Here is a 22819-nt window from a genome sequence, read left to right on the forward strand (position 1 = left end):
ATTGCACAATCCTATCTCCTAGTGGCCTCTACACAATTTTCCCCACAATAAAGACTGTGCTCAGGAGTTCCTTAGCCAAGCCTGAGTTGCGCTCTGAGCAGTCTCAATAACTAGTCTCCCTCCCTGTCACCTAGAATTGTGCAATGAGAAGTTACTGGGCCCTCTTTCTCAGCTTGTCCCCTGGCCCGGGCCCATTCCATGGATAACAATGCATCATCTTAGACTAGGAGGTTTTTGGATTTGATTTCGTCCTGTCATGAGTGAATTGCAGGATTAAGTACACTATTGGATCATGTCGAAGCGATTCAAAAGGAGAAGGAGCAAACATGCTAGAAGACTCGTTTACAGCTATATGGACAAAGAACCTTATCAAGAACAAGCATAGGGGACACATGCATGCACCACCTCTCAAGACCAAAGATCATTGAAGACCCTGCATCATCAAGCTATGTGAGGTGAAGAGAGAGCACATCCAAGAACACATCTATCACTCAGGATCAATAGTGGCTTGGCATTGCCACCTCAGCAAGCTAGTCCATGTTAGCAGTGTCATGTCAAGTCGTGTCATGAGTTGTCAAAGGCCACATCACTATTATGGGCCATATTTATTGTAAATCAAATGTAATGTAAAGTGGAAGTCCAATCGACACACATGAATATGAAGAGTCATGTCAATTGAAAAGTCATAGGAAGTTGAACAGTCATGAGGGTAGTCCAAGAGTCACAAGGGTCAAGCATCACCCTTGGTTATATATACCCCCCTCATTGTATGAGCAAGGACTTTTCACCTTGGCTCCTCCCACAAAGCATAGAGAGTTTCAGTCAGTTCTTTGAGGAGCAAGGAGTGGCTCCAATGTCCCACTACTGGGGCTAGTGATGTATGATGTAAATATGTGTCTTGGAACTTTTGCTTAATACAGAAGCCTATTTAGGCCAGCACGTTTCCATGCATGACTTGTAGATGTTTGTAAGACTATTCTTTGAGCATTTGTAATTCATGTTTGTTTCACATGTACTAAGATAGTTGAACTATTTCAGTTGTTTTAGTACTTACCTTGTTGGGAATGTGTTGTATTAATTATCATTGTTGTCTCATCCTTATGGACTACTCTACAAGATACTAGACAGACATTTCTCACGTACTGGTTATAATGATCGTCACGCCCGTTGTGGACTATTCCACTAGATGGTGAACGGATATTTCCCTGTACTTTGGTTTTAACGACTACCGCATCCGCTGTGGACTATTCCGTTGGATGTTGGACAGACCTTCTTGGTTCGCGTGTGTCTCTTGCTGGGTGGTACTATTAGCTCTCACTTAGAGGTTCACTTTTTCCCCCCTTTCGCAGTAAGAGAACCTAGACACAGTTATGTTGCACACTCACCTTGCTTTTCGAAGGTACCAGTGTAACACTCTCATGTGTTGAACAGCAAGAGTCGAGGAAAATCTCTAAGTATATGGCAATTGGGCCATCATACCAGATGGGACTCCTACACCAAATGGTGTGAGGTCTAGTTGGGACCTCATATTGAGGAGATCCCTTGAATGTTGGCAGATCCAGCATCATCAACATTTCTGGCCCTAAAAGGAGGGCTGCCAATAGTTTATGGTTGATTATCCCACTAACCCCACTCATCCATTTTCTGGTCAAGGCAATAACATTCACTCCCTCCCCTACTCGCAATTCTAAAGTTAGTAATTTATCACCTCCCAGAACTTAACGTGAAATCCCGTACCATTAAATTCAGGTTGTCCATCCCATCACCCATGAATTTGCAAAAGTTGTTGGACTGATTTCGAGAGTGTACACCCTTCCATACTCTCAAAAGAAGCACAAGACTACCCCCACAAGAGTAGTAGTTACATTTGTCGAAAAAGCGATCTTTGCCACTCTTGAGGAGCTGGCAGAAGTTGTGGAGAAAGAAGAGGAACCCCCACTTTTTCAAAAGGAAGAAGAGGACAACCTCTTACTCTCGGGTTCAGGGTCTGGCGGAGGAAGCAGAGGGGAATAAAACGAAGGAGGATGAGAAGAAGAGGAGGATCAGATTCAGAAGAGGAATCATCATATTCAGAAGAGGAAGAGGAGGACAGCAAAGAGGACAACATGACAGACCAAAATCTGGATTGGATGACTTAGAGGGCCGATTGGCACTTCCGAGTGTCCGACACAAGATGCCAAGACACGACGACAAACTCTTAACGAAATATGACCCTGAAAAAACAGTGAAGGAAGAAGATCACTTAGACACATTCTACCTACATCTGCAGACACTCGAGGTACGTTACGATGACGTTGCATGTAGATTGTTCCATGTACCTTGGATGGCAAAGCAGTTGTATGGTAACACAGCCTTCCTCCGAACTCCATCCAGAATTGGTGGGTATTCAAAAGGATCTTTCTTGAGAAGTTTGTTGAATACAAGATCCTTGCCATGTTACTGAAGGAGTTGGGTAGTCTCAAGATGAAGCAAAAAGAAATGGTCAAAGATTTCAATCAAAGGTTCAACCATATTCTGAACAAGTTCTCAAACGACATAAACCTCACGACTCCATCTTTGTCAACTACTACACTTCTGCCCTGTTGACCAATATTGTGCAGTTCGTCAAGCGAGCTGTGAAACCATCATTAACAAAAAATTATGAAGAGGTTATTGTCGTGGAAAAAGACCTGCGCACTATTGGAGTCATTGCAGACGATGAACCCACTAAGGACTCCAAAGACACGGGGGTAAGAGGTCCTGTTGACCAATACGTGTCAACGACCCATAGCAGTACACCCCCTTTTTTCGCAAGAGAGATAGCGCCTAATAGATGTGTCTGTGACTGTCCAACTATCATCATCAGCCTGACTTCCAATATGTTATGTAAACCCTTTCTGCATGTGTATAATGTAAATGATCTCAGCAGATCCGTGTCATGTATGTAACGACCTAGGTGAACGTACTTTTCTAGTGACGATCTCCATTTTGGGAGGTTTTTTGTCTCACCGATCCATTCTCGGATGGGCGGCAGAGTTTTCCTCCAGTCTTACCCCAAAGTTGGAATGGATTTTATCGATAGGATCTTAGGCGAATCCTAGTGTTCTAAATCGAGTCTATGTAAAAGTAATTTGGGAATAATCCTAACTATTTGGTTAGGTTATTTTATTACAAATTGTTTGGTCTGTTGGATTATATTTGTGTCGCAAAAATGGGTAGTCTGTGAGAGTCTATTACAAATGGGTTTTCCCCCTTGTGATGTAAAAAATATGAAAATCATGATGTAAAATGTCTTGAGGGTTGGAAATATAATTTATCCCCTCATAGGTTAATTAATTAAATATTCTAATCAAAAATTAATTAAAATCCTAAGCCAGAAGTTTAATTAATTCTAGATCCTAGGTAAATTTAAATTCTCCAAAAGCAAAATTCATCGGTCCTTAAAAATTAAATTTTAAGAGGCCCAGGGACTAAGGTAAATTAATTATTTTGATAAATTTTAAACCTTTGATCCCTGGGGTTAAGTCAAAGTCAAAATTTTGGGGAAATTAACTCAAAAATTTAATTTTTGAGTTAATTAAAAATTTCGAATTTCCCCAAATATTTAAATATTTCAACATATGAGATTAAAAGAAATTTTAATCTTCATCAACGATTGAGATTTCTTTGACGAGGATCACTCGAACTAGCAGTTGGAGGATTTATCTTTAAATAGGAAGTCATTCGTCAATAAAAATCATCCGACCTTTGAGTCGTGTGCTTAGCGAGAAGCTCGTGTAATTTTTTTTTGGATAATAAAAAAAGACTTTGGGGTTAAGTTTCGCTGGTGTTACTCTTCATGGGAATACTGTAAGATGTGTTATTTTCATGCATAATTTTTTCTAAATCCATTAATGATAGCTTCTAAACAATGATTTGAGTACAAGTATCTTGTTCAGTTGTTTGGGTTTGAATAATAATCTAAATTTTGAACGTAATAGAAGGTATCTCTATTTGTCTGAGTTTTGTTATTATTTTCTCGTTTTATTTTTAATGGCTGGATTGGTTTTGCAGGGAGATGTTGATGTTAGATCCTCGGGCGTTAGGGGAAGTTTTCAGTTGAACCAACCAACTCCCGATCCATGTTTTCTTAGGAGCCCAGTAAAATTAATCATGGGCTTATCATAAGATTTTTTGTTGGTGATGCACAAAGGGTTTCAAATTAGCACCTCCTTAAAATTTAAAAATTTAATTTTTTGTGTGAGAAATTGATAGATCTGGTTGTTGACAGCCTTAGATTATCAAATCTGGGAGCAGAGTTTGACTCATACTCCTCAGATCTAATAGATCTACCATTCTTGTGCAGTTTGTAAATTTTGTAATTATTTTTTAACGTGGTTTTTCTGGGTTTTAGTTTTTGTCATTGTATATATCGTTTGGGTGTTTTCTTGTTGTCGTGCAGCGACATATCTGAGGAGGAAATTTGTGTAGAGTCCAGATCTAGGCCCTGGAGTGTAAGATCTAGATCTCTGGGGTTTTATCAACGTAATTTTGCAGAAATATTATTCAAAAAAAAATTGCAGTCCAAGGGTTTCAAAATTCTTAGATCTGAAAATTTTCATGAGGGTTCCAAATTTCTTAGATCTGGAAATTTTCATGAGGGTTTCAAGGCTAAATCTGAAGCATAAAAATATATTAACGTGGAGTTCAATTTTCTGAGTTTATTTTGAGTTTCTTGAGGCTACCGTTGGCTGCCTAAAAATGCTCCCTGGGTTCTTCTTTTAGTCTTCTAAAATGCAAAAAACTTTCGAAATTTTTTTTAAGGAAGGCCCACAGCACTTTGTTGTTGTCTGCATTCTCCATTAAAATTGCAAGAAACCCTCATCACTGCCTATCCACCGCACTCCCTCACGTCCCTACAAAAAGCGTCCTCCATTCCCGCTGCAACTCCCTTGTTCCCCTTGAAACTCCTCCTTTGCCCTCTCCTCTTCCTTGCAGCACCCCCGCGGTCTTTTCACTGCTTAAGTTTTTTTTGTTTATTTGCTGGCTGCATCTCAAGCTTCATCGCCATCCCATCACTGCTCCCCATCCCTTCGAAACCACAGTCCTTTTCCCTTGCTACCCACGTCACCGCTACTCCCTCAGCCCTGTATCCCTTCATCTGCGCAACCTTGCCCACATCCTTCTTCCCTTCAACCTGCAAAATAAAAACTCGTTGCGATAACCAGCGTTTCTCTTGCAACTCCGCCTCCTCCCGTAGAGATTGTTCTCCTCTTCCCTGCGATTTCCATTCCTCCGCCTGCAAACCTGCAATCCATCGCCGTCGTCAAGCCCTTCTAAACCTGCAGAGCACTCACAAATTTGACTTTTTCTTTTATTTTGTGTTTCATTTGTTTTATGGTATATATTAGGGTTAGACTTCACTATTATTCGACTTTGTTTTTGTTTTGGTTGACTTTTCATTTGTTTTATTTTAATTGTTTTGTTTTGCACATTTTTTTTTTAACTTATGTTTTTTTTTTTTTTCATTTCTTTTAATTTATTTTATTTTGATTTTGCTTAAAACATTTAAATTTTTTTTAAAGCATAAAAAATTCTAAAAATTTTAAATTTTAAAAATCTAAAAAAATGGTGACTTTGATTTCTAATGAAATAAATCAAAAGCAGAGCTCTCACATTTAAAAAATTTTAATGTGGCCTACGACCCATAGATAAATAAAAAAAAATGATTAAGGTCTTTAGATTTTTTATCTTTGGTCACAATAAAAAATTTAATTGGCACATTAAATTTGCTTCATTAGCTTAGCACATTAGAAATTTACCTATGGGATAATTAAAATTCTAATCTAAAGTTCCTTGGTGTCTTTTGTGTTAAGTGTGAGATTTTAATTTCTGTGGTAGTGATTTCTCTATTGTCAAGTGCGATTAATCTTTACAATTATTGACTATAGAAGAAAGATAATTAATTCTAGATCCGAGTTCTTAATGAAAATTATTTTAAATCTGGAATCTCTTGCATGATAAAGTTTTAAACATTCGCATTTGATCATTCATGATCATCGCAATTCATCATATTTATAAATTGCTCTGGATAACTTGTTTTTTATTTAGTCTATAGTTAATTGAATATAATGGAACTAGTCTATAATTATTTTCATCTTGTGGTCGTGTCTTATTTTAATCTATTTATCTCAGTTAACCAGGACTCGTCTACATTCATCAAGTTGTCCATCTTTAAGTCTCCTAGAGCCTGTGTTTTATAGGCTATCCTCATCCATTCACCTTAGAGACTACCCCCCTTGACTTGTCTAGGAGTGAGTCTTAACAGAGTGAGTAAGGAATAGAATGACAGCCCTTACTCTGAATGTTTTTGCAGTGCCTAGACACTTTGTGCGACAACAGGTCCCAAAGCTCTATAAGCAAGGCTAAGGAAAAGGAAGCAAGTGATATTGAGAACCTTATTCGTCTCGTCAAGTCCCTGACTACCAAAGTGGCCGAACTTAAATAAAGGACAAGCGAGACTACCATGAGCAGCAGGCCCCCTAGGTACCCGCAAAAGAAGAATGTAGCTTCTAGTAGCAGCAATAGCAGCCAGCCGGCCAAATCTGCGCAGAGCTCTAACTTGGTTCTAAACCTTGAGAAAATCGCTACAGATTCGTACTAACATTTCACCACGAACCCCATTCGGAAAGAATGTGCCCAGAATGGAACCATGGAATGAGTAGTCTGGCTATGCAGTTGTCCAGCACAATCATGGTTGATGAGCAAGCTGAGCCTAACAATGAAGAAGAAGAAGTTGCTACACCTGATGAAGCTCCAAGCACTAGGCATGTAGTAAACATGTATCAGTATGCTCTCGCAGCCCAGAAGACCACCACCGATAAGGAGCCTCCAAGTGACGGTCTAGCCCCGAAGCAAAATAACCGATATAACTTCAAAATAAAGTCAAACAGACCAGAAATAAAACCTAGGTCAAACCTAGACAAACTATCCACAAGCCAAGTCAAACTGTTGCTCAGAGAATTTGGTCAATTGGGCCGAATTTCAGCCTACTTCTCTTCCACAAAAAATTCAGTCTATGTCCAATGAAATGCCCAGAAGAAGTTCGGCCTCCTTGCACATGTGCAAGGTAAAACAGATAGAGAACAAAAGTTCTATCAAGTGGTGGACTGTCATGGTCAACTTCAGCCTTCTTGTGACTCCTTCACCTAGCTGAACAGAAGATATTATTATTGTGTGATCCAAATTGGTGCCTTGAGGAGGAGGTCGAGTAGCATATATATAGTCATCTCATGAGCCTGAAAAAGTGTGGCATGTAGGCTGGCCGACTTGAGCTTGTGGAGAGAAATTTTAAGGCAATCTGGAGCAATGAGGACCCTCTTTAGGGTTTATTCGTATTTGCATGAGGTTTCATGTGGCTGTCAAGCAGTACAGAACGTTCCTGAGGCCCCTTTAGGGCTGCGGTCAATCTCAGGAGACAGCGGATCAGTTCCTGAGGCCCCTTTTGGCCCGCAGGTCAATCTCGATTCTCAAGAGACAGCGGATCTCCTCCAAACTCGCTGTGGCTCTTCCAAGCAGTAAACTAAGGCAGCGGTCTTTCTGTGGTAACTTGAGGTCAAGGTCATGAGGGTTTAAACTAGTTCTACTTCTGCTCAAGACCTACCCTGTAGCAGCAAGTTTCGTGTAGCACTGTAAGGCAGTGAAGGACTGTCTAAAAGTAGCTGGAGTGGCTCATATCTTCCAAGGAGACCTGTGGATTAAGGGCCTGATCTGGGAAACAGGTCAAGTCTCTGGCAGCAATCGGTCAGTGACAAATGACAGCTAGGAGGCAGCAAGTTGACTAATTTCTGACGCTGATTATAAGATCAGGACAAGATTAGTAGGCTAGTAGAATTACTAGTAACTTAGCAATTGTGTGTACCTCGATTGTAGTGTGAATCTTGAATGATTGTGGATTAAACCGAATATGTATGGAGGCCTGCTTTCATGTTCATGAATTGTGGATGGTATGAAATGCAGTATCTGGCATACGACTGTTCTTAATTGTCCAGTGCTATAACTGCATTAGGGAGTAAACCTGTGAAGGTTATAAACTGATGTACTCTGTTGATGTTACTTATCTGTTCATTGTTGCATCTTAATTGTCATTGTCAAAAGTTGTAACGGATACTGTGTTATTAGTACAATATATCCTTTTACTCTTGATAACCCTAATGGCAAAAATTCCCTATGGATATTACACAGATGATGAGACCAAGCAGAGGGAATTAACCAAGCTACATGATTAAAGAGAACAGCAGTGTGTGAAACAAGAGAACTAATACCATGTCTAAGAAAAGTGTAAGAATAGAATATCTTCTCTTATCTAGGGGAAAGAAGACAGAAAAATAATCACAGGCCCGATAGAAAGTGAAAAGTTATTGACACTTGAAAACTCAGCAACTTTATGACTATTACAAAGTCAATACTTTTCAAAATCATTAGAAATTAATAGCTTTTTACTTTTCACATAATGCTAGTATTTTTTTGTAGTTAGTGTGTAAATATATTTTACAAACATGGTACTATTACAAGAAAAAGTGGTCCCGGTCTCTTAAATTTTACCAGTGGATCAATGTGAAGCAATGCCGCCTTCTGCTCTTGCTCAGCTGTCCGCGGTTGATTAGTTTTCCTCCAAAACCCATCATCTGGGGGCCTTAAATCAGGAAAATAACAAGAAAGAAACAATGAGCAATCATTTTCCTTTTTGCTGCAAAGATAGCTGACAAGCTGGAAAGAAAAACAATGTTGAAAATATGAATTAAAAAGCCAATAGCCACTTGAATTTAGAGACATAAACTGCCTTAATCTTTACCTTCTGAGGTGATTAAAATATGGAAATCCAGAGCTCTGGAGCAAAGAAAACTTCACTACCAAGGTCAGAAAATGTGGTAAAGAGCACTTGCACCAAGTTCAAAGAGGTCATTCCACAACCAAGACTCTGACAACTAACGTAAGCATATGGTTAACTGTCATTATAATAATTCTGTGCTTGCACATTTTACATTTTTGTTTGTTTCGAATGTCACCCAGCAAAGAAACATATAAACTTTCAAATAAAAATCCAGAAGCAGCCAGAATTATAAGTGTTGAAAAGTGTAACTAGGTTCGGTCTTTGTAATTATCTTTGTACTTTTATATCGGTTGTACCCTGATCTATTTTCTAATCTTCCTACACATGATAATGACTTGATTAATCTTCCTGCTCCAGTATTTGTTTGCACTGATTTTGATTTAAATAAAGTAGAAACGTTTGCAGAAGATCATAACCAACTCTAAGAGCCTATGCATGAAACTAAGGTTGAATATAATCCACCCATTGTTGAGTCGCTTGCCTATCCTTTTATAGATGCACATGAAACTGATTTTTTTCAGGATATGCAAGAGGGAGAAGTTTCTTACGACACTTATGAGGATGATATATGCGACATCTCTCTCCCAAATGCCTCAATCTTGTCTCCTCCCGATGGTTGTATTTTGCCTCAGGTTTCTCATTTAACGTGCAAAGATGTTTATGTTAGTATTTGTCACGATCAAATTTTGTCAAACCCTTTTCCTCCTTTTCTGGGTTCTTATTTTCTTGTAAATACTACTGATTTGGTATGCGAAGAAATTTCTAACTTTGTGAAGAATTGTCGAGAAAATGGGGCACTTCAACCAGGGCCGATGGTTATTTCAGATCCCCACAATCTTGATAAATCCTCTGACTTTATTTACATTCTTCCATGTTGTTCCTCTTTTGGTTTGTATCATGACAAGATTGCAGATTGGCTGGAGCAGTTCTATCAAGCGAAGTTCCCGAAAGATGGTAAGGTCATTCTTGCCTTACTTTTCAATGAACACCTTCTTGGTAAGTATGATTTGTTAATTTTCACTTTCATTATGCTCCAATTCTTTTTACTAATTGGAGATCTCTTTGTCATTGAAAGATTGGAGTTGCTTCAATGGTTACACTGGATATAGCATTACACTTGATATTGTAACCATCGATTAGTTGAGAGTAGTTTAGGAGTAGATTAGCTGTGTTTTGACTTTTTCTCTTTCTGGTCTAAGCAATGCAGTTGTGGGAGCTTGCTAGTGATGATGCTAAGGATGAACCACCATCATAACATCGTCAAGGAAATGTGCTTGATTGTGATTCTTTCGCTTTTATTCTTGTTTATTATGAATAGTATAAAATCACTAGACAAGGGTGTTCTAGGCGAATTAATCATTTACAAAATTTTCTCTCATGAGAAGTTTATGTTTTGGTTCTCCTCTGCTTTGAAATAAATACCACAACTGCACATTTGCTTTAGGTTTGTTTTGCTTTTGATGGTATCGATATGAAATAAATCGTCGAATCATTAAACATCTTACACAATGCTGAACCTTTAAAGCCAAGTAAAAGGGATAAAACACCAAGGGACTAAACATGCAACCTTTTAAGATTCATGTTATCCCTATACCATCATCCTTTTTATTCATTTTTGGCTTGCGTTGTGATCACTACAATGGTGTATGACTCTTTGTTTTTGACCTATTTTTCATGATTTCGATTCTATTTTTATTTTGTCTTCCCATTGGTAGATTTCTCTGCTTCTCTCCTTGGTTTGATGGGGGCCCAACTCTCGTTCCTCTTTAGATTTCTTCTTGAATGCAGTCACTCCATAACCTTTCCCAACTGGGAATATTCTCTGTCATTTACTGCATCCTGGAAACTATACGAAGACTTAAGGAGTCCCATAAGCGTAAGACTCATAAGGTCTTTTTCTGCTACTGTCTCGCCCACACCACCTATCTCATCCCGAACTTGAGTGAATTTTGAAAGATATGTGATAATGGGCTCTCCTTTGCTCATCTAGATACTTCTTAGCTTCTCCTTGAGAGCAAGCTTCCTGGCATCACTGGAACCTTGATACAAATCTAAGATGGCTTTAAACATCTCATATGTTGTCTTCTTCTCATGGAGATGAGGAATAATATGGTCTTTGATCCCCTCAAGAATGATCCTCCTTGCAATGGTGTCATTCTTGTTATGTTGGCCAACTGTTGGGCATTTATAGTGGCACTATTTGCTGCATCACAAACTCTAGCACCCCATTATCTTCCAACACCACTGATATCCGCTCCTATGCACAAAAATTCCCTCTAAATTGTGATCTGACCTTATTCCTAGGAATGCCATACTATTATCCAAAGCACTGTTACAATATGTAACTAGGTTTGGTCTTCATAATGACATATGGTTTGGGTAGACCTTCCCATCTTGACATTTTCTTATTTTCTTTGGCACGACCATTGAGTAGACCATTTATCCTCTGTTATCTATAAAAGAAATCTTATTTCTAAGGAATGTTTCCTATAAAGATGTTTTCCTTATGTTGAAGCTCAACCCTCCCTATAAGTTAAATTTTTGGTTTTGTAAACTTATCATTTGATCATTCTTATTGCTTCTCATAATCTTGCCGCCATTACTTAAAAGCTATGACATGATATTTTCTTTGGATGAGACTTTTGGGTAGCAAGATTGGCCAGTGATAATTAGCCATTAAAAACTTTTCACACCATCCCTTGCTCTTAAGGAGCAGATTTGTCTCCTCGCCTATTAAGTAACTTATTAGAGGTTAATCATGTAGTTAGAGTTTATTTTTACACATAAAAGGATTAATTGAGGGATAGGAGGTCTCATTACGAGCCAACCTACCATGATCATGGGAATTAACGAAAGCAACATTACCATTATCTGGTCACCAAGCCAGGTGTAGTGACTTTCAGTTGTACAACTGAAAGACAAGGGGTCTCATCATGAACCAGCTTGCTCGTCTTTTGTTAATGCTTGTGAATGGCACTGTTGTTCGTTGGTTACCAAGCCAGGACAGCGACCTTCAATTAATTTCTAAACTAAAATAGATGATTTTAATCGATTGTGAATCTATATCTAACAGATGGGACTCAGGCATTTCATTGGGTTAAAAGGCATCCCTGTCGAGGCTATGGACGCCTGTTGGCAACAGCAGCCATGCATGTGGTATTAAAGTTAATTTAACACTATGATTTTCTTGGTCATCTTTGATTTTCCCTGAGCTCATTCTCAATAAAATTTACTTATTGGTTCTTATTTTGTCTGGTTTTGAATTATGGTGGAAATGATTTTAACATATTGCGAATTTCTAATTGTTGTTCATACAAATCAGAAATGAAACTTTTTGGGTTAATTGAGTGTTAGCATAATGTAACTTCTTATCAAGATTCCTTGATTTCTATAGGTTTCGAATTTTTAAACCAGAGGTAACTGGTTTGCCCAGTCAGTCGCCAATGTTGGTAGGCCAACCTCTCCCATCTCATTCATTGCTAATAATATGGGACCCCTCTTTAGTATTTATGATTGCAAATTCGATGCTCTAACTTTTGAGTTTTATAATGCTTTTTGGTCACTTGAGAAGTCTTATCATGATTTTTATTTTGCTTCAAAAGTCACACTTTAAGGGTTGTGTTTTTGGATGCAAATGAGTTTACGCAAGATTATTACAAAACTTCTAAAATTCTAAAGCTAATTCATTATTTGCAGTTTCCTTTGTGATTTTCTTTCGACTTTATTTATCATATGATCATTTACACAGTTTTTACACTTCTCCGACCCCTTTTATTTATGTTAAGAAATTTATCGAAGAACACAAATTAATTACGAAGAATTACTGAGAGAAACAAATATAAAAATAACCAGCAACAACCATAAACACATAAACACACATGTTTATCCGAGAAAACCCAATATCCTGGGAAAAACCCAATCATAATGAAATTTCATTATCCTTGGCCAAAGCCCTGGCCAATCCGGCCAAGTGAGCCTTCACCGCTCACCTCCAAGCCCATGCATTACAATGAAGTCCCTCCAGCCTTTTATAGGCTCCATTACATATAATACCACGGGCAGAATACCATGGGTGCACAATACCATGTGCCCCAAAACCATCACTGTTTAACCTGCTCAACTTTTGACTCTATCCCGAGTCAAGTTTACCTAACAATTCCCCCCTTAAACTTGACTTGGGGTTCCTTGACTAACTCCAGCCAAACCTGCTAAGTGAGACAATCCCGCTCACTCTAGCTCTTACCCCCCTCAGATTTTTTACCTGGGGTATTGTTAACCCGACATCCCCCTATCACCTAGGTCTAACCCAGACTTTACCGGTGATTACCCAGGGGTACACATGCCTTACCAGGTCTTTCAGTAGTATGCCCATTTACATGCAATAATTTTGACTTCATTCATTTTTTTTTATTTTTTTTCTCTTTTAACCTATCCTCTCTCATTTAATGCGACCAAGTAGCTGCTTGCATTCAGGTGACACATGTACATGGTCCAGAATAGTACACTGCGCTTAAACTGCCAACGCCTTTCCTAGAAAAAAAAAACCACTTCGCTGATGAAGAATACGTAGATCTCTTTCACTTGGCGGTATTCTTGACCTACAAATACGGACATGTCCAGTACCCAACGAGTGGTATCAATCTGAACGCAATTGGAAGCGTCCATGGGATAACTTCTGTTGGGAAATAAAAAGCCGAAGGCTTTCGAGTAAACGCTCTCTCTGCCGAAGAAGCTTCCCACTATATTCAACATCTGAACTACTAATGTCTACGTCTTCATTTCGTGAGGACAATTCAACAACATTCTTTGGAGTTCGGACCATCACTCCACCAAATTCAACCCTTCTCATTCATGTCCATATCAACATCGCTCTACGCAATCGACCAGAAAATTGAAGCGATCGATGAAAAGAAGGTAACACAACGAACTCTTGGAATGAACTCTGTTCAACGGACACACTTGCAAGTTGGTTCCCATAGCTTTGGTTATGTCTCTTCCTTCAGTGTAGTAATGATTTTACTTACAGTATCTTTCCTCTTGTAACCATACACGTCTTTCCTGAACCATCGACTTGAGGAAATATCGAACCGTTTATGCTCTGGTCATTGCCAAATTCATAGATCCACGTCAGATATGACTAGATCCGTCTTTTCTTCTTTTTTTACACAGAAATATGTTGAGAATCAAACCCTACATAACAGATCCGTTCTCTTCTCACGAAGATTTTTCCAATAAATTTCACTAAGTTTTTATCTAACATCTTCTTCATTGATTTGGGCATATTTTGGGCTTCATTCTGCAACATATTCTTATCATACTATCACACATCGAATCTTTTCACTACGTAGATTTTTCTATCCATTGGGCCAAAATAAATCCTTCACTGCAGATGCATACATTTGAAGCCCAAACCCTCAACCATGGCTCCGATACCAATTGTTAAGAAATTTATCGAAGAACACAAATTAATTACAAAGAATTACTGAGAGAAACAAATATAAAAATAACCAGCAACAACCATAAACACATAAACACACATGTTTATCTGGGAAAACCCAATATCCTGGGAAAAACCCAATCATAATGAAATTTCATTATCCTTGGCCAAAGCCCTGGCCAATCCGGCCAAGTGAGCCTTCACCGCTCACCTCCAGGCCCATGCATTACAATGAAGTCCTTCCAGCGTTTTATAGGCTCCATTACATATAATACCACGGGCAGAATACCATGGGTGCACAATACCATGTGCCCCAAAACCATCACTGTTTAACTTGCTCAACTTTTGACTCTATCCCGAGTCAAGTTTACCTAACAATTTAAACCTTATGCTATTCATTTTGAATCTATGTCAGTAGTGTTATGATTATTGTTTGAGTTTCAAATTAGACATCTATCGACGATGATTATTATCCGAATGAGCGAAGTGGGAAACTTTGGTATAAACTCTATGTTCATTTGTCGAACTCTCTGGAATGTGAACTTAATCACGAGGAGTACAAGCTGGTTTACAAAATGATGTCGAGTGTCATTATTATGCTTTGATCGTTTATACACTTGTCATGTTTCAACAGTCTCGAATCCCGATCGTAAGACCTATTACCATTGTACTGTGCAATTCATTACATGAGTTAATTAGGCCCATTTCAAAACCCATTCCTATTGTTGTCTCAATAATCTCTTCTAGCTTCGTCTCTTCTGGTAACAAGTGGGGGTTTTGAGGGTGTGATTATTGTGCAGCTTCCCTGAAATTTTTATGTTGGATATAGTTCCACCATGTCTTGGCTGGTTTGATATGAAACCCAAGGAGTTGACATGTTAGAGGCTTATGAGGACTGTGTGCGATTGTTTCAGACCGCTGGTTGGTTTGAATTTTTCAAATTGTTTCAAGGCCACAACTAGGCAGTAACTAAAGCTTTCACAACATCTTTTAATGGTCATAGGGCTAAGGTTGGTGATATACAGTTCACAATCGACCCTGAGTTTATAGTTGAGGCCACCAGCATGCCTTTCAAGGGCGAGAAATGGTCAAAAACACAGAGGGTAAACAAGGTTCCCTAGCAGAAATTGTTAGCTAAGAAATCATACTACTACGTGTTGCTTTTTGGTAGCATCGGATGTGTTCTTAGCCTCAAAATTTGCAGGCAGGTTAGGACACATGTATTCCACAATACCCAGAAATCGTTTTGGGAAATTCCACCCGGAGACAGTTTTATTAAAATAATTAATTATTTTTAATGTGTGCCTAAACTGTGAGTGAAACTTCTAGAAGAAGACGAGGATCAAGCCAAAATGATCTGAGTCATGGATTAGGATCTAATCTGGGCCGTTGGTTCTCAACAGAAGGATTATAAGAGGAGGCTTGATGGGCATTTGGAAGATACATCGAGTGGGGATCAAAAGATCGAATTTCTGAAGCACAGTAGTTGCCGGAAGAGGAGTTCGAAGAGATCTTTTGCAGTGAGGAGCAGGGATAGTATCTGGAGGGAAGTTTTTCTTGGGTCGGAGAGTACAAGACAAAGAGGGCAGAACGACGTCCAGAGAGGCTAATGCTGGGCCACGAAGAGCTACGTTGTGGCAACACATAGGCTGAGAGGGAGATCGAATTCCTATTGAGGAAATCGAGTTTCAGAAGCCAAGAGTCGGGGTGTGAGACCAGGAGGCTGAGAGCTGAAGTTTCCAGCCAGCAGAGGATCAGAAGGAGGAGCAGCGCAGTCCCAGTAGAGGTGACACAGAGACTATGTAGAGTTGACACAGTTCTGCGCAGAGGCTGATGCAGACGGGACGTAGAGGCTCATTTTCAGCGAGAACAGAGTCGTTTCTTCCAGTGATAGGGTGAGATCATCTCACTATTTGTTTTGCCAATTTTCTCTCTATATCGAATAGCCAGTTGGGCATCCAACAAATTGTACTCATATTTACTACTGCTTAATAATAAAACCCTTAGTTGTTGCACCGGTTTTCCCGCATTGGGTATTTCCGAGGACTTTTGTCCAAAAACAAAGGTGTAATGTGTTGTGTATTTCTTTCTTGCTTAGTTTCTTGTTTCCGCTTATAATTTAGTTGGTGAAGACTGTAGTGTATTAGTTTCGGGGTTTATTGAAGGAAACAGTAAATAATTTGTTCAGTAATTAACAAATAGAAGGAACTTAATCAGTTGTTGCAATGGTGATTCGGGTATTCGAATTTTCACATGGTATCAGAGCTGCAGGTGAAGCAAGAGAGCAGAGCCAGAAGAACCCAGCACTGAAGAGGAGGAGGATTGAAGTGTTGCGTAGGCATCCAATCAAATCCACAGAGGGATTGTGCAATCCAGGCTAGGAGGGCAAAGATTTTCGAGGAAGGTATCTCTCTGAGTGAGTCGATAGAGAGGTAAGGCTTTCAGAACGAAGTTTGCCAGTGTCAGAGGGAGCAGCACAGCAGCTTCAATGAAGAGGCAGTTTTCTAGTGTGACATAGTTTTTTGCAGCAGTTCTTGGGGCAGAAAATCGTCAAAAGGAAGAAGGGGAGACAAAGTTGATGGAATTTCTTCCTCAGAGAATCCTTAGCCAGGGAATTTGATTTCTCTATTGCTGAGCAGCAGCAAAGAGGAGCAGATCTACTAACTCCAGCAAGGAGTGCGTAGGCCAGCCCAATGCTGCGTAGAGGAGAGAGGAGGGAGTTCGACAGATCGTTGGTAGAGATCGCAGCAAATCAATTGCGAGATCAGGATTGATTGGACGGAGCGTCCAACTATGTGATCTGGAAGGCAAATATCTCATGCCTTCTAGATGAGCACGATCTCAAAACTTACGTCGACAGTGTGGTAGTTGTACCCGCAGATCCAGATCCACTCAAGAAGTACAAGGCAGAGATGGCAAAGGCCAAAAGGATGATCCTCGATGGAGTGAGAGATCGTGTAGTGTGTCACATTGTCGGCAAGGATATTGCTCGGAAAATGTGGGAAGCCTTGGCCACGCTATACGAAGGATCTTTCGAGCAGTGGAAGATGTACTTGGAGCAGAAGATGAGATCCACGTAGATGCGGAAGGGGGAACGCATTGATCCATTCCTTACGAAGCTTCAGGAGACCCGAGACTCATTGGCAATTGTGGGGTCAACAACTCAGCCTACCGAGATGGTAAGGGTGGCCCTAAACTTAGTCTCAGAAGAATGGCAAGTGTTTGTCCAAAGCATCCTAGGCAGGGAGAGATTGCCAGATTGGGAAGGGATGTGGGCCGCTCTTCAGTAGGAAGAGATGAGGAGAGACTTAGTCAAGTGAAAACTTGACAATAGCAGCAGCAATGGGAGGAAACCGAAGGAGGAGGATGAAAATGCAACCCTCACATCTAAGGGACAACAAGAGCAATGGAAGAAAAAGAAAGATGTTTCGAAGATCAAGTGCTTCTGGTGTGGTGAACTTGGTCACTACATGACACAGTGTCCTCTTAAGAAGAAGGACAAAGACGAGAAGCATGATCCGAAGGCTGCATCCGCACAGATCGAGGAGGAGGAGTTTGCCATGTTTGCCCAGAGGTGGGGTGATATAGAACTGTAGTTTGAAAGAACTGCAGATGGGCAGGATCCTTGAGGAGTCCACCTCTCGGATCAATACCTTGTTACGGGAGCCCAGATCAGAAGTAGCAGGATGGACCAGGTCAGTTGATGCAAAGGACTATCAGAGTGAAAGTTACAGTAGCTAGGAGTGCCAAAGACTAAGCAGAGCAGAGCTAGAGTTGGCAACAGTGCAGTTGGCACAAAGTAGAGTCATCAGCAGCGCAGAGGCTTCAAAGGGTCAGTGCAAAAATTAGCAGCAGTCAGAACTCCAGCAATAAATGCATCATGCTAAACAGCAGTTTAGTAGCAGCAGCAGTTGGAGAAGATTGCAATGCAGATGAGTGTTGGCAGTGGCAGTGCCAACAACAGCACGGAGGTAGAATTTGAGAGGGAGTTAAAGTACAAATGCAATGTTGGTAGTGGCAGTGTCAGAAGCAGTACAGATGCATCATTTGCGCAATAGTTGGTGGGCAACAATGTCAAACATCAGCAACGCAGAGGGAGATGTTACAAAGAAGGGTGATGCTTCAACAGGTTGCATTACTAGAGCACATTCCTCGCTAAGAGGGAGTGTTGATTTCTAGTAGCATTGGGTGTGCTCCTAGCCTCAAAATTCGCAGGGAGGCTAGGACACATGTATTCCACAATACCCAGAAATCGTTTTGGGAAATTCCGCCTGGAGACAGTTTTATTAAAATAATTAATTATTTTTAATGGGTGTTGTTGACCACTACGTGTCAACTTCCCATAGCAGTACACCCCCTTTTCTTCGCAAAAGGGATAGCGCTTGATTGACATGTCCGTGCCATTTGACAATCATCGTCGACTTGATCATACTATGTTGTAAACCCAGTCTGCATGTGTGAATTGTAAATAATCTTAGCAGATATGAGACATGTATGTAAATTGCCTAGGTGGACCTAATTTTCTAGTGATAATCTACGATCCGGAAGGTTTTTCGTCTCACCGATCCATGATCGGCAGAGTTTTCCTTCAGCCTAACGCCAAAGCCGGAATGAATTTTGTCATTAGAATCTTAGAGGAATTCTAGTGTGTTAATCTGCTAGATTATAATTGTGTCGCAGAACTGGGTGGTTTATGAGGGTCTATGTCAAATGGGTTCTCCCACTTGAGATGTAAAGTTGTAAAAGTCATGATGTAAAAGTGTCTTGAGGGTTAGAAAATGTTTTAATCCCCTTATAAGTCCTAGGTCCTAGGTGATTTTTCCAAAGGCTAAGTTCGAGGATCCATTTAAAAATAAATTAAAAATTAAAAAATAACTAAAAAAATAAAAATTTAAAAAATAATTAAAAAATAAATAAAAACTTAAAAAATAATAATATTTTGAGTAAATAAATGCAGAATTTCAATTTTTAATGCATTAAAAATTCGACGGATGAGATTAAGAGATATCTTGATCCTCATCGACGGTCAAGATCTTTTTGACGTGGATCAGTCGAACTAGTTGTTGGGGATTTCTCCTTTAAATAGGGTGTTAGGGGTCATTTGAGATCAGATTAGATCTGAGAGTCTGGTGCTAATAAAAGCTCTCTTGTAGTTATTTTTTGTGCTAATAAAGAAAGACTTTGGGGTTAAAAATCTTGCTGGTGTTACTCTTCTGAAAATGCTGTAAGATTGTTTTATTTTTCTGCATAATTTTTTTTCAGCGATTGATAATAGCTTAATGAAGATTGATCTAGGCACAGGTATCTTGTCTGATCTTTGGGGTTTGAATGATAGTTTAGATTCTGAAATATAGTGGCAGATATCTCCATTTGATCTGGGTTTCACTATTGTTTTTCCCCTCTATGTTAATGGTTGATTTTAAGTTGTGCAGGAAATCCTTTTTTTTAGATTACCGGGTGTTAGGGGAAGTTCTCGGCTGAACCAGCCAACTCCCGGATTGTGTTTTCTGAAAGAGCTCAGCCAGATCTTGATCCCGGGCTAATCATTCGAAATTTTTTTTTTTATGAATGCATGCAGGGTTTTCTGAAGCGTCTTACATTAAACTTATACTCTGAAAATATTACTGTGGATTATTGACAAGTCTGGCTGATAAAGAGTCGAAAATCTGTAAATACTGTAAAAAAAAATTAGTTGGGTTTTAGGGTTTTAGGTTTTTATCCTTGCGCATATTATTTTTGCGTGTCTTTTCATTACAGGTTGCAGGGTTTTCTGTTGATTTCCAAGGGTTTATCCAAGTTGTTTTGCTGTCCAAGGGTTTCAATTTCAGTTGTTTTCAGATCTGGAGGGTTTTATTTGCAGGAAGAAAGTTCCCGAAGATTTTTTTATGAACTGGGTAAAACCCTTGCTGCTTACCATACATTCAGCTTCAAATCCAATCTACGTTTACTTCTCTACACTTCACCATCTTTCAGCTCTCCCACGCTGCCATGTTTTCTCTCAATGTTTCAACGCAAGCCTGCAGCCACATAGCCAATTCGATTTTCTCTCGGGTCTGAAATAACGAATCGCTTTTCTTTCCCTACGTATGACCTCGTATGGTTCTTTGTTGTCATTGCACCTGCAAGCATAGCGTATCATTCATTATTCGACCCGCAGCTCCCTCCATTAACATTTACCTGCAAACCTTGCCTTCCGCCGTCAAAAAAAAAAACGCCGTCAAACATCGTGGGCCTGCACCTGATTAACGCAGAAGCTATCGAGGCTTTGCATGGGTAACGTTTCAAGCTTTTTTGAAGAGCGCTGGATAATTTCTTCAAGACCTACGTACTGTGTCGAAGAGCATTCCACCATTAAACGTTGCTAGAAGCTGCAAACTCGATAATGTTCTCCATCCGCCATCGAAGGAGCCTGCAAACGCACTATAAGAAATCACATTTTATTTTTACGGGCCAGGTAATGCGTGAACTGTTATGCGCAAGTCTTTTCTTTGCCTGAAGAAATCGTTTTTTGGGTCCAGCGTAAATACGATTTTAGGACTTTGGTGTTATTACAGTTTAGCATAAGTCTTTTCTTTGCGTTGAGCGGTAAGGTATTCTTGGCTTAGTTTTCGATTTCATTTTTTTTAATTTATTTCATGAATAGGTGCTAACGCAGGTTTCTTTTGTTTGTTTTAGGTTTATTAAAATTTAAATCAAAAAAGAAAAAATTTGATTTTAAGTTTCTTCTTTATGTTTATTTGATTTAAGATAGCTTAGATGTAACTTTACGTTTAGTTATATTTTGATTATATTTTATTCTAGTTTTTGTTTCATTTTAATTTTAAAGGCAAAAAAAAAAAAAAAAAATCATAAAAAATCTTTAGGCTTTAAGCTTTAATTTAGATTTGATTTTTTTTAGTTTTAGATTAGATTTAAATTAGATTTTTTTATTTTATTTTTTAGGCTTCCTTTTGAGTTTAAGAATTAAAATTTATAAAAAATTATAAAACTTCAAAAAAAAAAATCATTTTCCTATAGTTTAGATTTTGATTTAATATCATTTAGATTTTTTTTCATTTAGCTTTAAAATTTTGCTTTATCTGAAAAACATAAAAATATTTTGGAAATATTTTGCCAGATTCAGTCTTGGCTCGGGGATCTATCACATTTTATCTTTTCTGCTGAGGCTAAAATTTTGATGTGGAATTAATGTTTATCATTTTTTATGTGATTTATCATGCTTGAATGATCATGAATGTGATATATGGTTATAATTTTGTGGTTTTGTATCAAATTTTATCTTTTGAAGCTTTAAATCGTTGGAGTATCATTTAAGCATTTTCTCTCATTTGGTGAAAGTTAATCTTTGTTCGAGTTATTTGATGATAAATGATTGCTCTACATGGTTTACTTTTCTGCAGCATTTAGTAAGTAATCATTTAAACATTAAGTTTATAAGGCATTGGTCTATTTATTTAACAAATCAATTTAGTGCTTGTTCCTTCGTGTCTCCCAACCCAACTGGTTCACAGTTGGTCATCCATTTCCCTACAGGGTCTACCCCCCTTAGCCGCGGGAGACAAGCTTAAACGGAGAGATCGGGGATAAGAGTGACAGCCCCCGGTCTGAGCGTTGTCGTGACAATTTGTGCGACAACATTTTTTGGTGTCGTTGTCGGAGACAGAGTTTTTCTGTCCCTGGCTTTTCAACGACATTCATCTCCTCTTTTCATCATTCATCGTTCATCTTTCTATCATTCATTTGAGCCGAAAACACCAACATTTTTTGGCGTCATTTGGATCTCTTTCATCACCTTATCTTTCGTCATATCAACAACTTCTCTTTAGTTCGTTTCTTGTTTGGGTGGCGACTCCATTTCTTTTCATTTATTTTCCCAGACAAGAAGCCTCTCTCATATCAGCTTGTTGGTTACTTTTTGGATCCTAGAATTTGACTCATTGTTCAAGTGGCGACTCCACTTCTTTCATTTATTAATTTTCTTGAGCAGAGATCTCTTTCTATCATCCATTTGATCCCTTATTATTCATCATGGATTATTCGTTTAAACCATGTCATTTTACTGGTGTTCGCCATGATATTCCGGAGGTGGCCATTTCTAAATTACCTGTGTTCTCGGGTGGTGATTCAGTCGCTGTTAAAAAGCATCTAGGCTGGTTTACTCGTATAATGATCATGTATTGTAGATCTCCTCAGTATAATCATGAAGATGTCAAAATGCGTCTATTTGTCCTTTCTTTAGAAGATGATGCTTTGAATTGGTTTAATAGTTGTCCTGAAGATTCCTTCACTTCTTTGCAAGACATTGTTGATGCTTTTAAAGATAGATATGGTGATCCAGATAGCTCGCCTTGTGCCCCTAAAATTGTGCAACAGAATGAAAGTAATCTTATAAAAGGTCCAGCTGTCAATGAAAGATTTCAAGACAATGCTTCATATCAGAATTTGCCATCCACTTGTACCATTGCAGATCATAGTGGAAAAATAGGAACAAATTGTAAAAACAGTGTTGACAATGAAAAGGAAGATCATAA

The 22819-nt window shown here is 38.9% G+C and overlaps 1 protein-coding gene across 4 annotated transcripts in view; it reads right to left on the reverse strand.

Moving 5' to 3' along the window:
- Positions 1-22819, reverse strand: part of LOC149261751 (vacuolar protein sorting-associated protein, putative (DUF1162)) — a 528477-nt gene that overhangs the window by 479880 nt on the left and 25778 nt on the right. For all 4 annotated transcript variants that reach the window (XM_089422755.1, XM_089422751.1, XM_089422743.1 and 1 more), the window contains exon 2: positions 8563-8653. In XM_089422755.1, the coding sequence (XP_089278881.1) occupies positions 8563-8653 (91 nt within the window). The remainder of the gene's footprint in view (positions 1-8562; positions 8654-22819) is intronic.

Source organism: Pinus tabuliformis, chromosome 6, assembly GCF_031772625.1.
Source record: "Pinus tabuliformis cultivar Carrire ecotype Pingquan chromosome 6, CPIR1, whole genome shotgun sequence".
Lineage (NCBI taxonomy): Eukaryota > Viridiplantae > Streptophyta > Pinopsida > Pinales > Pinaceae > Pinus > Pinus tabuliformis.